This window comes from Propithecus coquereli, unplaced genomic scaffold (assembly GCF_000956105.1).
Source record: "Propithecus coquereli isolate 6110/MARCELLA unplaced genomic scaffold, Pcoq_1.0 Scaffold156, whole genome shotgun sequence".
NCBI classification, from domain to species: Eukaryota; Metazoa; Chordata; class Mammalia; order Primates; family Indriidae; genus Propithecus; species Propithecus coquereli.
Window position 1 is genome coordinate 1,429,334 of NW_012140080.1, and position 17,416 is coordinate 1,446,749.

The 17,416-nt window shown below is 40.6% G+C and overlaps 1 protein-coding gene across 7 annotated transcripts in view; it reads right to left on the reverse strand.

Annotated features, from left to right (window-relative positions):
• The window catches only part of OSBPL3 (oxysterol binding protein-like 3), a 171,109-nt gene that overhangs the window by 5,465 nt on the left and 148,228 nt on the right, over positions 1–17,416 (reverse strand). For 5 of the 7 annotated variants that reach the window (XM_012640725.1, XM_012640726.1, XM_012640729.1 and 2 more), the window contains 6 exons: positions 14,315–14,378; positions 11,225–11,303; positions 10,004–10,148; positions 5,487–5,634; positions 3,078–3,204; positions 1,389–1,511 (listed from right to left, as the gene is read on the reverse strand). In XM_012640725.1, the coding sequence (XP_012496179.1) occupies positions 1,389–1,511; positions 3,078–3,204; positions 5,487–5,634; positions 10,004–10,148; positions 11,225–11,303; positions 14,315–14,378 (686 nt within the window). Of the gene's footprint in view, positions 1–1,388; positions 1,512–3,077; positions 3,205–4,995; positions 5,321–5,486; positions 5,635–10,003; positions 10,149–11,224; positions 11,304–14,314; positions 14,379–17,416 lie in introns of those variants that run through there. The other 2 variants (XR_001137321.1, XM_012640730.1) reach the window with 2 other exon arrangements.

Sequence of the window (17,416 nt, forward strand, 5' to 3'; positions counted from 1 at the left end):
ATGCTTTCATGTTGGATCGAGTTGATGAATCTCCTTAACTAGTCCTTGAGACAGTTTGGTTACCCACAATTTTTAATGATCCTAAAAGGTACTGCAATGAATATCCTTATTAAATGTAGGTTTTCCTTTTTTTAAAAAAATGAAACTAGATGATCTATTAAAAAAAAAGAATGGACCTAGTGAAGGGCACATGTGTGTAGCAATTGACTGATCAGTAAATCTACTGATTTGTCTGTTAATCTATCTATTTTTCTATCCCTTGTCTCTTTCAAAAATGAATTTAACATGTCTATCCTATTTTTAAAGTGCTTAAACAAAGTTTTGAATATTTCAGGATGTAATTCTGGCAAGTTACCCTCAATCACTAATATCCTGAATTCTTGGACATGATCAGAAAGGATCTGGTAGAATCTACACCAACTTTAGAAAAAAGAGCATTATATTTTAGAGATAAAACATTATTTGTTGCTATTTTTATGTTTTAGAATACATATTTTATTGCTGCTACTGATATATTAGTAGCTAAATCCTCCTAAAAGTACTTATGGTGTCCACTAAAAATGAAAATGCAAACAAAAAACACCCCAAAACAACAACAAAACCTTGGTTACCCTGGAAACAGGACTGGGGTGGACGAAGTCAGGAGCTTGCTGCTTTTCTACATATGCCTGTTTAACACTGATTTTTTTAAAAAAAGAACAAACAAAAAACCTAAAACTGTATAGAAACTGGCAGAGTAGTCAGAAGTTCAGGACCCAGACTGGGACATTCCACTGGGTCCTTCGACAATCACCTGTGCTCCCTGGGCCTTTGTTTCTTCTCAGTTTACAATAAAAGAGGGAAGTGAGGAGGTGAAGGGCTGAGGGAGGATCTTTCATGCCCCATTCAAAATTTAAGTCTATTTTAAACAAGACCCTCTTAGCGAGTTATTTTAAGAACAGTAAATGTTCCAAATCCAAGTCCAAGTGACTTCTATAATCCAAGAATTAGACTACTTGGAATTTCCATACTGGTAAGCAGCAGGGTGATCATTAATTACCTCTATCTTTGTGTAAAATATATCTCTGGGGTGGCCAACCTTAGCTACGAATTTAATAAGCTGGCCTGGCATCCGGATGGCTCTGACAGCCTCCCTCACTGAGAGCCTCCTCTGCAGACTCACAGGGCGAACACAGGCAAGGTAAAAAAGCAGCCCTGCTCCTGCCTGAGGACAAGAAGAGGGACAGCCCAGAGGCAGGTGTCGGGGAAGGCACAGAGGAGAGGTTTCGCCACTTGTAGCAGGAAGAGCACAGAGAACACTCCCATCTGGGGAGAGGACAGTCCTGCTCACTTTTTCCAGACAGGCCAGCACCATCCATCAACAACGACTCCCCACCCCAGACGCCAACCTGAAAAACCGAGGCTGGTGCTCCACGTTATTCTCTTCTAAGACTCGCCGCCTTTCTCTCTGTAGCTGTTCAATCCTCTGCTTTTGTATTTCAGCTTCTTCTAAGTTCCCTTCTTCTAGAAACCTGCAGCATTGAGCAAAAAAAATACAGGGATATTAACTCCAAGAAAACATAACAATTGTTCCCACTAAACTTGCAAGCATCCAAGACTGGATATTCAAAATCCTCTCCTATGCCTAAGACCCCTCCCCCAACCCTTCCAACAATGTTTTGCAGTAGTCAGGAAAGATAGTAACTCACGCATCCTTCTAGAGATTCTTCCTGCATATATAAGCCAATATTAATATATATTCTTACCCCTCCCTCCCTTCAAAAAATACAAATGTGGTAGCAAGCTATACACACTATTTACACCTTAATCTTTTGTTTTATTTTTTACTTAATAATATATTTTGGAGATCTTTCCACGGTAGTACATGGACATCTTCATTTTTTAATAGCTGCATAATATTCAGTTGTGTGGATATACTTTATTTAAACAATTTCCTATTGATAGATATTTGGATTGTCCCCAATTTTTTAAAGTGACAATATATGCTACAACGAATGACCTTGTATATCCATCATTTTGTGCATGAGTAAATAGGAGAAATACACAGGAGAAATTTCTAGAAGCGGGATTGCTCGGTTAAAGGGTGAGTTTATAATTTATATATTACCAAACTGCCCTTTATGGGGATTACAGCAATTTACATTCCCATCAGCAATGTATGAGAGAGCCCTTTTCTCCCCCAGCCTCAGAGTGTATCAAACTTTAGAATTCTTGCCAATCTGATAGGTTAAGAAATGGGATGTCAACACGGTTTTTAAAATTTGCATTTTTCTTATTATGAATGAAGCTGAGCATCTTTTTACATGTATAAGGGAAATCTGCATTTCTATTTTGTGAACTGTTCATTGTCCTATGTCCATTTTTTCTAATGCGCTGATCTATTACTTGATTTCTAGAAGCAATCCATGATGAGTTGCAGATATAGACTTCTCAGTTTGTCATTTATCTTTTGACCTTATATATTTTTATTTATTTTGCCATAAGGAAGGGTTTTTAGTTTGTTTTTCTTTTCTTTTTTTTAACTAATACTTAGCTCACGAAATGTTTGCTTTTAATAAAGCCAAATGTAGTAATCTTTTTGAGGGGCTCCTGGATTTTTAGCCTTAATTAGAAAGGCCTCAGCGGCGAGACTATTACTTCCATTTTGCGGAGTAGGAAACTGAGGCTGAGAAAGATGAAGACTTATCACATGTCACACAGCTTGCGAGCAGTTAGATCTCAGCGCACCAAAATAATTTAAATTCGAGGGGTCCAGGGGAACTAGATGTTTTTCTCTCTTTCAAATGCTGAATGAGTTCTTTGTGATTGCATGCAGCAAAACTCCTCAAAATGAACAAATTTTTTTTTGGCATTTCATTAGAAACAGAACTTTACTGAAAATACAGGCCATGCCCCACACAGATCTAAGCTGGGCTCCATTTTCTGCACGACACAATTGCTGCAACCCCCTGCACCTCTCTATTCCTGATGACATTTTCTACCTCTCTCAGGTGCTTCTGTGGCCTGGGGGTTGTTAATAAGACTTTTTGTAAAGAGTGTTACATCTCTGGAGAGAAAAATCTTTAAAAAATCCTTACCTTTGGTCTGGCCTAAATCGAGTGTCAGTAGGTGGCAATAAAGACTTTGACAACGGATCTATTTCATTTAATTCTAGTGCAAACTGTGTGAAGCCATAATATTGTTCATAGCCTTTCGGCATGGGATCTAAAAGAAAAACAAATCATTCATCCTTAAATTGCATTTCATTTAGGGTTACATTTTAATTCCTTTACCTTTTTCATTTCAGACTGGCTACAATTTTTCTCTCTCAGTTCTAAACTGCTCCATTTCTATTAAAATATTCTGGCTAATGAACAGATACTGAATATTTCTCTCTAAATTTTCTTCTCTGTAAGTTTTCTTCTATCTACAGGGGTATGGCCTCCTTTCTGTGTTCAGATTAGCAAATTTATGCAATGATGTGAAACTTAGGTCCTGTTTAAGCTATGAAATTAATTTTGATATTAAAATAAACATGCTAAAAAGAACTCTGGGACCATTTTTCCTGACTAAGAAGACTCTCACTCTAGAGAATCCATTTTTTATTTGAGCAACATCAAATTCTCCTGCAACTCTGTCTAGCACCTAGAACGGCACTGAACCTATAGCAAGTGCTCAATAAATGTTATTCTTTCCTTCCATTCCTGCTCTCCTTTTACCAACCCTTGCTCCCCCAAATTTTACATCTTTAACTTTAAAACATTAGATGCATCGCCCTATCTTGAATTCCAGCTAAAAATCAAGCTAAATATACCCAAACTTACATATTAGGTGAATCAAATGCAGACTAATAAAATCCACTCAAAACCTCTCATTGTTCACACATAACAAAATAAATGCTTTTCTGCAGATCCATTTTTGGAGCTTCAGAAATCCTCCATGTAACTAGTCTAATTCTCTGTGTATCTTAAATATGAAAATAATAGAAAAGCTTCCTGCTGTGCATTCAGAAAAGTACCCCAGCTCCCCAACCACCAGAGTGAAGATAGTAGATTTTCTTAAAGATGGGCCAGAGATGCTCATGGTCAACAGAGAGACATAAAGTCAAGAAATAACAACATGCAAACTTCAACAGTTTTGCTTTGTCAAGGCACTACTTCAACATTGAGAGAGGATGGCAGTTCTCATCTGTGATGCACGCTTTAAGCAAAGGAGAGAGACTATCCCATTTGCAAAATCTCAGGGTACCTCCGAAGCTAGGAAGGCCTCCACTGGTGCCAATTCATTCTAGCTTTGTGGCAACCCCTGTGACAGTGGAAGATGTGGCTGCCACCCATCGACAGAGCCACTGTTGGCTGTCTACTCTACCATCTTTGCTTTTTCTTACTTGCTAATGGAACACCGATGCCGTTCCGTTGGCATTGTGCCCTTGCTAAGGATGAATCTAAACCCGTCGGAATCACTCCTGCCCGCTCTGTTGCCCATGATTGGTTCACAGATGGGTCTGGACCCACTTTAGGCTGATGTGATGTAAAGACACATTTGCTGGGGGGAATCTTAGGATATACCACATTCCTAAGAAAAGAGAGTCGCAAGAGAAGAAAGCTCTTTTGTCCTCTCCTTCTTCATGCTTGGTGTGCTGTCATGCAGAGACGTGATATCGAATCGTGACAACTGTTTTACATCCATGAGAGGAAAGGTCACAGCCCACTGGGAGTGGCAGAATGTGTCCTCACTGATCTATGTCCTTGACACTGGTAACAACCCTGGAGCCACCCACCCCCTCACTTATTGCTAAGTAACAGCACATATCCTAATGGTTTAAGCCACTAGTAAAATGCTTTTCTTTTTCTTTTTTTTTTTTTTGGTAAGGGGGTTTATCAGCTTAAAGTGTCCTAAGAGTTATATCTCAGAACAATGGTTTTACAATATGACTGTGACTTAGAAACAATGTATTTTTCAGATTAGAAGATGGAGTAAGATGCTAATATGTTGTGGGAACATTCTGATGAAAGTTGGGGCTCCCTAGCCCTTCCCCCCACAGCTGCCTCAAGGGCTCAGCGTCCTTCTGAACGACAAGAGAGATCAGAATGGTGTCGGGTCAACCTGGGGGATCTCTAACTCCTGCAGCACTTCCGATCCACCATTTTTCCAGTAGCTCTTTCCTCTTTGTCCTTACTCTGGAATGACTTCTTGCATTTCACTGATATTCTTTCGTAATGTCCAGCATCATCACGTGTGTGGACTGGAAGACTCCCTCAGAGAATGCCCATGGATTAGCAACGGCTTTGTTCAGGACCCGGCAGCCCAGCAGAGGTGCTGCTGTAGCCATGACGAGGAGCTGGAGGTAGGATTAGAGGAATGAAAGGAGGACCAACACCTCTAGCCTAGCTCAAAGCAGGAGAGGCTGGAGGCCACACATGCACACCAACCTCTGCCCACCGTGGCTCCTCTTACTACATCCACCCGCCCGCGCTTGCTTGGCGTCCACGAACCCGGATACTCACTTGCTCTCCAGACGCACGCGGACGAGGAGGAGCCGCCGCCGCAGTAGATGCTTTCGTGCCATTTCCCAAACAGCCGGTGCACGGGTTTTCCACTCCTGTCAAACACCGTGCCTTCGATCTCGTGGGCGTTGGTGCTCCAGTATTTTGCCTAGGATTCAAATGACAATTGTGTGCTGAGTACTTTGGCATCAGCTTATCTCAGACATCAAGAAAAAGAAAAAAAAAAAAAAGCACGAGAAAGAACTGTAAGAGTGGTTCGGTACTGCATATAATTTGCCAGTTCTGGGTTCTGTTTCTTCTTAATTGCTAAAAAAAAAAATTGTGTCAAACATGTTTTAAAATATGTATACATTGTAGAATGGCTAAATCGATCTAATTCACATATGTATTAACTCACATGCTTATCATTTATTTGTGATAAGAACACTTAAAAACTACTCTCAGCAATTTTCAAGTATACATTAACTACAGTCATGTTGTACAATAGATCTCCTGAATTTATTCTTCCTGTCTAATCGAAATTTTGTATCCTTTGCCAGCGTCTCCCCAATCCTCCCCCCACTCTCCCACAAACCAGTGTTAACGATAATTCTACGTTCTGCTTCCACGAGTTTGACTTTTTTAAATTCCACATAGGAGTGAGAGCACGTGGTATTTGTCTTTCTGTGCCTGGCTTATTTCACTTAGCATAATGTCCTCTGGGTTCATCCATGTTGTCACAAATGACAGGATTTCCTTCTTAAAGGCTGAATAGTGTCCATTGTGTGTATATACCACATTTCTTTATCCATTTATCCATTGATGGATGCAGGCTGCTTCCGCATCTTGCTGATTGTGAATACTGCTGCAGTAAACATGGCAGTGCAGATATCTCTTCAAAATGCTGATTTCATTTCCTGTGGATATATACCCAGTAGTGGGATTGCTGGATCATACAGTAATTCTATTTTAATTTTTTGAGGACCCTCTACTCTGTTTTCCACAATGGCTGCACTAATTTACATTTCCATCTATGGGGTACAAGGGTTCCCTTTTCTCTCTATCCTCACCAAAACTTATCTTTCATTTTCTTGATAACAACCATTCTAACAGATGTGAGATGATATCGCATTGTGGTTTTAATTTGCATTTCCCTGATGATGAGTGATGTTGAGTATTTTTTTCATATATCTGTTGGCCAATTGTATGTCTTCTTTTGAGAACTGTCTATGCAGGTCCTTTGCTCATTTTTAGATCAGCTGGTTTTTTTTACTATTGAGTTGGGTTCCTTGTATATTTTGTACATTAACCTCTTACCAGATGCATAGTTTGCAAATATTTTATCCCATTCTGTAGGTTGTCTCTTTACTGTATTGATTGTGTCCTTCTCAGTGCAGAAGGCTTTTAGTTTGATGTGATCCCATTTGTCTATTTTTGCTCTCACTGCCTGTGCTTTTGGAGTCACATAAAATAAAAAATTATTGCCCTAATGTCATGAAGCTTTTCCCCCTAGGTTTTCATTTAGTAGTTCTATAGTTTCCAGTCTCATGGTTAAGTTTGTAATCCATTTTGAGTTGATTTTTTATGTGGTGTGAGGTAAGATTCTAATTTCATTCTTCTGCATACGCATATCCAGTTTTCCCAACACCATTTATTGAAGAGAATGTCCTTTCTCTATTATGTGTTCTGGGCATCTTTGTCAAAAATAATTAAGTGTAAATGTGTGGATTTATTTCTGGGTTCTCTATTATGTTCCATTGGTTTATGTGCCTGTTTTTATGCCTGGGTTCTGACTTTTTAATTTTAAATCATACCTTTAGTTATTTAAAAAAATTAACATTCGTGTGAGACACATTTTTTTCTACTTTTGCCACATACAATGTAGAAAGGAAAGGCTCAGTCCAGGTAGTGTGGTTGGCCCGCAAGCCCCTCTTATGGAACAGCCGTCCCATGGCTGCCACTGTGTCTCTTGCAGCACGGTCGCTCTGACTACCGCAACTTAAAATAAATTTAACTCATGTAATTTTCTTTTCTCTAAAGGAACTAGATAGTCCTTGGCAAACTTATCAAAGAGGTTGTTTGAAATTCCAATTTCTTTTATCATTTTTTCCCCTAACCTAGGATTCTTCATCCAGCCCACAGGAACCTTGTACATCCCATATTCTCACTGTGTATCGGTCATGGTCTGTGAGACAGCTTTGCATTCTGCTCAGTTCAGCTCAGCCCAGCTCAGTCTTCTGGGTGTTATACAGTACCACATTCGCACCAGCAGAGGGCGCTACAACTCCCTGGAGCTGATTTTTTCCCCCCAAACCTCCCAATTACCTGGCTGCCCTAAAAATCTCTATGAAAGAACAGAAGGCATTTCTCCATAAATCAAAAATCCCAGTACTATTTTCAGCCGAAACAGAATCCATATTTGGAAACCAATAAAGTTGAATGGCATTTTCAGGTCATATTCTGGTGGTTCAACTTCCTCATTCCAAGGCTATGGTAAAAATGGGCTGAATCAGAAGTTTAAAGTTGAGTTCTCTTAGCCATGTAAGAATGGAGAAAAGCGGTGGGGCAGGGTTGGGGAGACAGTACAGGCTCTTCAGTTTATTTTGAAGCAGAAGTCAGGTTTTTTTTTTTTTTTAGAGACATTTGCCAACAAATCCAATGCTGTCAACCCGACGGAAGCCACAGAGGAGGAGCACCATCACATTTATAGGTGACTATGGCACCTGCTTTCAGGTTGTCTATCAACGTGAGAGGCACATCATTTTGTGTCTCATAACCACAAAAATCCACTTTCTGCTTCTCAGCGGATGAGAACCGGGTAGGTGGTCGACATGGGAGCTCAGCAAGATTCCTTGGGGAAAATGTGGAGAGCCAGGTGGCTCCCTGCCCCAGGCTGCATTTTGTTTCTTTTTGCAGAGAGCTTAGATGAAGTTTTCAAAGTAGGGTCATTTTTCTTTTGCCCCATATATAAGGTCATTACCAGCTTTACGTCTGTCTAAAATCTCATTCGACTTCCAGGATGCAATAAAGACCTCATCCCACTTCTTCGTAAGTGGCCCCCGTAGATTACAGGTGGTGCAGAGAAGTATTGCATGAAATTCCACAATTAAAACCTAACCTCTCAGCTTCATGATTTTGATCTTAGTGAAATGCAAATGTTCTTTGAGGAGGGTAATGTTTTAAAACCACTTTAAAAGTACCTGAGATTTTTACAGGCAAGCAGGAATCTAGGAGGGAGAGAAGGTGGGGAAGGCCTCCAATCAAGGTAGTTAGAGCCATAAAGAGACTACTGCACACTTTTTGCCTCTGGCCAGTCTTTCCATTTATTCCCTGAATGTTTATGAGCCTCTGCTGTGTGCCAGGCACCATTCCGGGTGTCGGGGCTACAGTACTGAGCAAGACAGACCAGGTTTCTGCTCTTTCGGAGTCAGGGATGGTGAGGAGGGTATGAGAAGCAGAAAAAAAAACAAGTATGGCAATAATGAGCCAGCTAACTTCAGACAGAAATAAACACTTTGAAGCAAACAAGACACACTAGGGACTGAATGGCAGGGTGGGGCTGGGGATGTAAGGATCTGGGGAGAGTGGCCCAAGCAAAGGAAGTGAGGAAAGAGAAAGAAGGCCAGTGTGGTCAGGTCGGAGGATGCAGGGAAGGAAGGGGAGGAGAGGGCAGTTGCAGCTAAGTTTGGAGGGGAATGAGGGTGGCACGTGTGGTGCATGTGAGTGTGTACATGCAAGCAGAGGGGTGGGGGAGGGGAGCGCAGATGGTGCAGGGCCTTGCGGGCCACTGTAAGGATGCAGCTTTCACCCTGAGAGAGATGGAAGCTATCGCAGAATTTTGCTCAAAGGAATGACGTGGTATGACTTTTTAAAAAAATTGTGGTAAACGAGGCATAACATCAAATTTGCCATTGTAACCATTCTAAGCGTACAATCCAGTGGCATTACATACATTCAAAATGTTGTGCAACCATCACCACTATTTCCAGAATTTTTTTCCTCTATGAATGCCTGTTCTTTTTTTCTTTTTTTATTTCAGAGTATTATGGGGTATTTCCAGAATTTTTACATCTTCTCAAATTGAAACTCTACCCATTAAACAATAACTCCCCACTCCTTCCTCTCTTGGCAACCACCATTCTACTTTCTGTCTCTATGAATCTGACTCCTCTAGAGACTTCATATAAGTGGAGTCATGCATTATGGGACCTTTCGGGTCTCGCTTATTTCACTTAGCATGATGTCTCTAAGGTGCATCCATGTTGTAGCATGATGACTCATATATAATGACTTATGTTTTGAAAGGGTCCCTCTGGCCGTGACACTAAGGATAGACTGCATGGGAGTAAGGGTGGAGGGAGGCCAGGAGGAGCCATGGTCCTGGTCCAGGTGACAGGGGTGGGGTGGGCTGGGACCAGGGAGCCCAGAAAGCTTGTCTGCTGGCACAAAGGTGAAGGTGAAAAACCCCCAAGACACCCTGTGCTCTGAGGCCCAGGCTCTGCCACCACCCTTGAGAGACAGAGAGCCACCAGAGTTACCTTTATAAAATTCACTTTGCAGTGGCAGGAATCGTCACTCAGGTTCTTGATGACAATCTCTCCATAGTGCTCAATCCACCTCTGTCCGCTTAAGATATTATGGATGCAAGAGGTCACTTTGTTCCACTCAAAGTGATCTCCAAAACTAAATAAAGAAGGAAAAAGTAAAAGTACTGATTCCCAGAAGAGCCAGCAGCAAATGCAAACACAAGCTGCTATGTTATAAAATAAATCATAAGGAATCACTCATTCCTTCATTCACGGAACCAACGCTGTCTGCACCATGTTGGGTGCTCTACAAGCTTCCACTCTCCAGGGTGGCATGCATGCCACAGAGGATGACAGCAGTCGCACGAGTGCTCTGGACACTGCCAGAGGCCTCATGAGGAGCTGGTGGCCTCCTGGAGCAATCTACTCCCTCTTGACAGAGGAGGCAATTCAAAGCCAGAGGCGACTTGTCTAAAGTTGTTGAACTAGGAAAGGGAAGTGGCCATGAGGAAGGTGTGGGGGTTTATACAATTTGGTACATGTATTTCCTGCATCTTTTATGGTGAGAAATTATTCAGATATTACTTATGGAGTTAAATAATACTTATGACGAAATGGAAATAAGACCAGATATTTACATTGCACACGCTATATGCCAAGTACTGTTTTAAGTGCTTTACGTATATTATCTGTTTAATCTTCACAACGGCCCTATGAAGGAGGTGGTTTATTATCCCCATTTTACAGATGAGGGAACTGGTGACCAAAAAGATGCAGTAACTTGCCCAGGAATTCACAATTATCACAGCAAGTGGCAGAGCAAGCATGGGAACCTCTGCAATCTGCTTCCAGAGTCCCTGCTCATAACCACTTCGGTGTATAAATAGCACCAATGCTCCCTATACGATCACGGCCATATCGTTCTTAAAAAGAATTCTGACAGCAAGACAGGATGACAATGTTAAAGAAAAACTACCATTCTTAGTCTTGTTAGGAAATGGAAATGAGTTTTTAAAAAGCTTCTATTCAGGGAACTTTGATCTCCAGGAGACATTTCCGTTTGAGGGGAAAAAATGTGAGATTGCCAAAATGAGGAACATTTAAACCCACTGTCAAACAGATTGAAAAGAAAAAACATACACTCAGTGCCATGGGGAGGATGGTGAGTGTCCTGTCCCAAAGCGAAATCCTGGCCCTAAATTCTAGAAAGTTCCTAACTACAGAAGAACTTACGCTGGCAGCGTCACGTGTGTTGTGCCAATTGGAACAATTTCCATGGACTTGCCCCAGAATTTGTTTTTCCATCTCACATCTGAAATGAAATACCAAATATTACATATTTAGCAGGAGAGGTAGGTAGATCAAACAGTTCTTAGCCTAAATAAATGATCAATCACTACATAGTACAACCTCTTCATAAGCAGATCGATTATTGTATAGAATAACTTTTCATGAAATATAAGTACCAACTGGGTACCTGGAATAGAATCAGGGAAATTAAAATTATAAGATAAAGTCCTTCCCTCATGTTAACAGCATGAAAGGCAGACAGAAGTAGAAACAAGTCGTAACCACATAGAGAGGTGACAGCTTTAACTGAGCATGTTGTAAGGTGAAATAGAATCAGAGAGTAGGAATGAAGCTGCTTGGGGAAGGCATCAGAAGAGGCTTGTCAGAAGGGGCCATTTAAACAGGGCTTTGAAGAATGTGTAGGAGTTTACCAGGAAGAGAAAAAGCAATTTAAGATAAAAGAAATAGCTCCTACAAGGGGACAGAGGTGTAAGAGAACATAGGGTGGTTCTGTCCTGTAGGTCTGAAATTGTCTAGAGAAAAAGAGTAGAAAGTCAGATTGAGAACAAAAAACAGTGGGCCTTACAAGCCTGGCTAAGCAGTCTGGTTCGTGTGCACCGGGTGAAAACAAACAGGGGCTGATGTGATTAGGTACAGATTTTGCAAAAACAACTGGAAGCAATATGGAGAATGGAACAGGGGGAGGAGAGATTAGAAGCAAGGTGAACAGTTAAGAGGCTATTGCTGTTGCCCAGGGGATAAACAGGGATGAAGTGAACTAGGACATGGGATGGAGTGGAAGTGAGTGATTCCCAAAATGTTAAAAAAGTAGAAATAGAACCAGGTGACAAATTAAATACAGATTGAGAAAAAAAAAATGGGAGAATTTATGAATAAGGTCAGATTTTTCTAACTTGCACAAATGGTGATACCAACAGAGAAGACACGGAATAAAAAAACGGTAGAGTGGGTTTCGTCTGGCTGCTGCGCTGAGGACGCACAGACCTGTGGAAGCAGGGAGGCCAGTAGAGGGCATGGCTGTGGTCCAGGTGAGAGAGGTGGGGCTGGGACCGGGAGCACCTGGGCCACATACTGTATGATCCTATTTGTACAAAATGTCCCAAACAGGCAAATTTATAGGGGCATAAAGTAAATTAGTAATTGCCTAAGACTGAGGGATGATGAGGGAAATGGGGAACTGGCCTAAAGCAGTTTCTTTTGGGAGTGATGAAAATATTCTAAAATTAACTGTGCTGATGATTGTACAACTCTGTGAAGATAACAAAAAACAATGAATTGTACCCTTTACATGGATGAATTGTATGGTATATAAATTATATCTCCCTAAAACTGTTATCCAAATAAAAAAGATAACTGGTTGTTTAAAGCAAAAATAATAATAATGTGCTACGGGGCTTATAATATAAATAAGTAAAATGTACGTCAGAAATAGCACAAAGATTGGGAGAGGGGAAATGGAAGTATACTTTTGTAAGTTTCTTCTACTATACATGAAGTAGCATAATACTACTTGATGATAGATTGTAACACATTAAAGATATATAATATAAATTCTAAAGTAACAACTAAGAAACAAAACAAAGAGGTATAGCTAATAAGCCCACACAGGAGATAAATGGAGTTACAAAAAGTACTCAATCCAAAAGAAGGCAGAAAAAGAGGAAAAGGAGAACAAAGAACAGATAGATGTGACAAACAGAAAACAAATAACGAGAGGGTAGATTTAAACCCAACTACATCTATAATCACAATAAACATAAATGGTTTAAGAACCCTAATGAAAAGGCAGAGAAATGTCAGCTTGGTTAAACAGAAATATTTGTGAGTCAGGGGCCTCTGGAAACAGGTGGGATTGCCCAGGAAAAGGCTGATGAGGAGGGAGCTGGGAAGGGAGCTGTGTAATGTGAGGAACACAGGAACTACTTTGAGAAGACCCCTCCCACTAAAAATACATAACTTTAAAAAAAACAAAAAAGAGGTGCTTATAGTGTCAATGGGATTTAGCAAATAGGAAGTTAGGGACCTTATGAGAATTATTTCCAGAAGGTTTTGGTGAAAGTTAGAGAAGTTTCAAATCAAGCTTCAGTTTTAAACTTTAATGGCAAAGATGAAGAAAGGAATCCATGGTACTCGTAATTTTAAACTGATTATATTGATTGAGAGAAGAACTGGGTGGCTGGGAAAGAGGATAGGGGAGGGTATTATAGTATACTCTTTTGTAGTTTTAAAATTTTACAGGGGTGTGTGTGTGTGTGTGTGTGTGTGTGTGTGTGTGTGTGTGTGCAGGCAATGTGTGATATCACTGTTAGCAGAGAAAAATGTTTTAAAAATTGGTATGTGCTCACTGTTTGAAAACCCAGGATCCTCCTATTTTCATTCCATAGTTCTTCATCGAATAAAGATGTTAACAAAATTAATTAATGCATCTAGGAAATATACGCAGCCTTATTTACTCTTGAGAAAAACTTCCCCACCTACCCTCCAATTCAAAATATCAACTGAATAAAATTTTAAGAACCACCTTGAAAATGAAAAGAAAGTCAACAATGTAAAAAATGTAATTTCAGAAATAAAATTTAAAATTTCAAAAGCAAAAAAACCCCTGTGCTGTCTACACTCTGATAAACAACTGTAAATATTTAGTATCTCTTGAACTAGGGGAGACATTCCAAGTGGTTGTGAAATAAGATAGAGAAAAAATCGCAGGAATAAATGGTGGTGGCTCAGATAAAGACTGGGAATTTTTTTAAAGGGTAAAAACTAAACAATCCCCTGAATACTTAATATCAATTAATATTCTATTAAAATTAAATACTGGATATCAATTAATATTTGACAAATACCAATGATTGTTGAGAGACGAGAGGTGAGAGCAAGTGGTACAGATCCTTCTCACCGGGCCCAAGTCCAAGGACCACTTTTGATACCAGCAAGCATTTATAGCAATTCTTGGATAAAAGAAAGCCAGAAAACTATACAAAATGATGGAGGTCAAGTATATGAGTACATTACCTTGCCAGAAAACAAAATTTCCAGACTCAGCATGACACGCAGAGATAGGTGGGTGGTGGCTGACCTGATGGAAACGAATGCCAAAAAAATAAAAAATGAATGAACGTTCATGTGTCACGAAATCCGTTCCTTCTCCCCTGCCCTGAGATGTAACACAATACACTGTTCACTGAAGACAGACTTCTTTAGTTTCCTTCAACAAGTCTGTCCTCAAGAGGGCGCTCCTGATACAGTCAGCTCCGACCTGTCAAGTTCGTCAAGGGTGAGAAAAAGCCTCCAGGAGCATCCGTGGGAGGAAGGCCAGGATAGAGACCCAGTGATGAGCATTGAGACTGAGACCCATTTTGAAAGCCGGGAAAATAATAACAGGGCCTTTCGAGGACTGCCCATACATAAACCACGTGATCCGACGTACCAATGTCAAAAGTCTCTCTTAGTTGTTCTGCAAGTACCTGCAAATGTTTTCATAAGATGTCAAATAGCAAGTATTTTAACATGCCTCTTCTAAACAACACACAATACTCTTCCTCGGGCTCAGAAGGCTTAACTCTTGAAAACTCTGCATCATAATGTCCAGCCTCTTTTCAAATCACCTATAAGAAGATCGATGCAAGATAACTTTTCCAATAACCATAATGTTTCTGTTAAAAAAGAGCTAAATGTACAATTGTTGAGGAAATGTTAGTCAACCGATTAACAAAAAAATTTTATTTTTTGTCAATGTAAAAAATATCTTGGGTAAATAAGTAAGTACATTCCAGAAAAGAGACTTCTCTGTAACAGAGACTGCCTTTGGCAAAGGGTCATTCATTGTTTTATTCAGTAATGAAGAAACTAAAGAGAAAACAGCCCCTCAGATCTCCTTCCTGATTATCTCAGTAACACTCGTGGAGCAGTGAGAGGCGTACGTGCTGTGATTATAACTCAGCACTAGTGAAACCAGAGCAATGCTTCCAGTGGTGTTTCCAGAAATTTCTCTGATTTAGCTGGTTCTTAGCAAGATGTCGCATATTTAGAGCATCTAGCGCAAAGCCTTCATATTATATAAACAAGGAGCCTGCAACCAGGAAGACGAAGTAATGTTTCCCAAACCACACTGATAGGGAAGAAGTAGCGGTAAACTCAGCAGTGTGGGTTGACCTCAATGATTTTCAAGCTTCAAAAAAAAAAAAAAATGTTTTAAGCATCTGCCCTCTATTTTCAAACACATCTTATCAAGAACTCAGAATGCTGAGCCCTGCTTGAAAGGAACAGTATGTGAGAGTGTTAGGGAGGAGGGGAGGGCAGTGGGTGACGGATTGCCTTGCTCCGGCCCCGCAACCAAGCTGCGGAACATGGTTTGGAACCACTCCCGCGTGCTGCGCCTCTAGGAGGAGACTGCCGGGATCGGACGGTCCAAAGTCATGCACGCCATACCCACATCTAACGGATGGGATACCAACCACACCAGCCTGGGCAAAAGTACTGACAAAAATTTAACTAGTGTGGGTATCTTCCAGATACTCGGTGAACGTGACTGCCAGCTGCAACGTGGAGTAGGAGATGCAAACGTGCCGTGCTTCGGTTTGTCTTAGTTCCCACGTGCCTCCTGGGAATGGGAGCCCCTCACTGTGCCTGTGGGATTTTCAAGGGCAATTTTCATTTCAAGTACCGACTTAAGAAACCTAACTCCTATAATGTAACTCTCTGCTTTCTTTTTGTCATCATTTTTTATTAAAAAATGTTGCATCTTCCTCCTTCTTTCCCCCGCTAGTTGGCTCTCAATGAAAACAATGGAGATAACTTTGAAACCATAGGATCACATAAAACTAAATCAGGGCATGGTGGTGGTGCGTGCCTGTAATCCCAGCTACTTGGGAAGCTGAGGTGGGAGGATTGCTTGAGGCCAGGAGTTTGAGGCCAACCTGGGCAATATAGCAAGACCCAGTCTCAAAAGAAAAAAAAAAAAAAAACAACCCACAAAAAACTAAATCAGGCAAAACAAGCCCCACACTCCACTGTGGAGTGGGAGAGGAGCTATGGAATGTTCCCCACCTCAGTAATGCCGATATATTTTAAAGTGGATTATAATAAAGTAAATTATATTCATCCCACAGAAACAACGTAGTAATGGGTGAGGAGACTATTACAGCCTTGATTGAAAATTTGGCATCTTTATAGGTGTGGCTAAATGTAAACATCAAAGCAAAATACAATATATAAAAACTATATACTTCTCCTGTAATAATTTTAAATTCCACAAAACAGGTATACTGTCCACATGGATTATAAGAGAAGCTGTATTGCATACACACATCCCATAAAAACCCAACTTTGATTTTTTAAAAACTATTGTATTAGATTAATGAATCAGTGTTCAGCAGAGCACCTTTGGATGGGTTCAACAGATGTTTTCTGAATGAATAAATCTCAACCTTCTAGTATCAATGATTTTGCTTATTTCTTTATGGTTTACACCAGCCTTTGAGAATGGTGTTGTATTTGGTCCACGCTGCTTTAACAAGTCTACAAAGCTTTCCGGGGAAATTTACGTGGATGTCTTATTTTTCTTTATTTCCTCACAACGGGTATTCATTCATGAAGCGTTTCTGGAGCATCTGCCATGTGCTGCACTAGTGTCAGGGAACAAGGGAGAGCTTTTTGTGGTCCCACAAAGCTGGGTCCTGACTGCAATGCCACCTGCTGGCTGCATGACCTTGAGCAAGTTTCTTAATCCTTTCCGTCCCCGCTACCTCATCTGTGAAATAAAGCTAATACCACTGACTTGGCCAACTGAAAAAAGATAACATGTGAAGTGTCCAGGGTCATACGCTGCTGTGGATTAGGCAGAGACTAAACTTTGATTTTTTTATAAGTGCATTTCCATTAAATTCTTCTGGTAACCTTGTGTCTTTATTAGCCTCATTTTATAAATTTGGAAACAGGAGTTCTGTCCAGCAAAGAACTTGCCCAATGCTACACTGTTAACGAGTGACAAAGGCAGCCCTTCACCCCTAGCTTCTCTGATTCCAGATCCAGTTCTTTTCTGAATGTTTCCTATGTGTGCTCTCAGAGTTGGGCTCTTGTCCCTCCCCAAAGCCAGGATACATTAAGGTTCCTTCT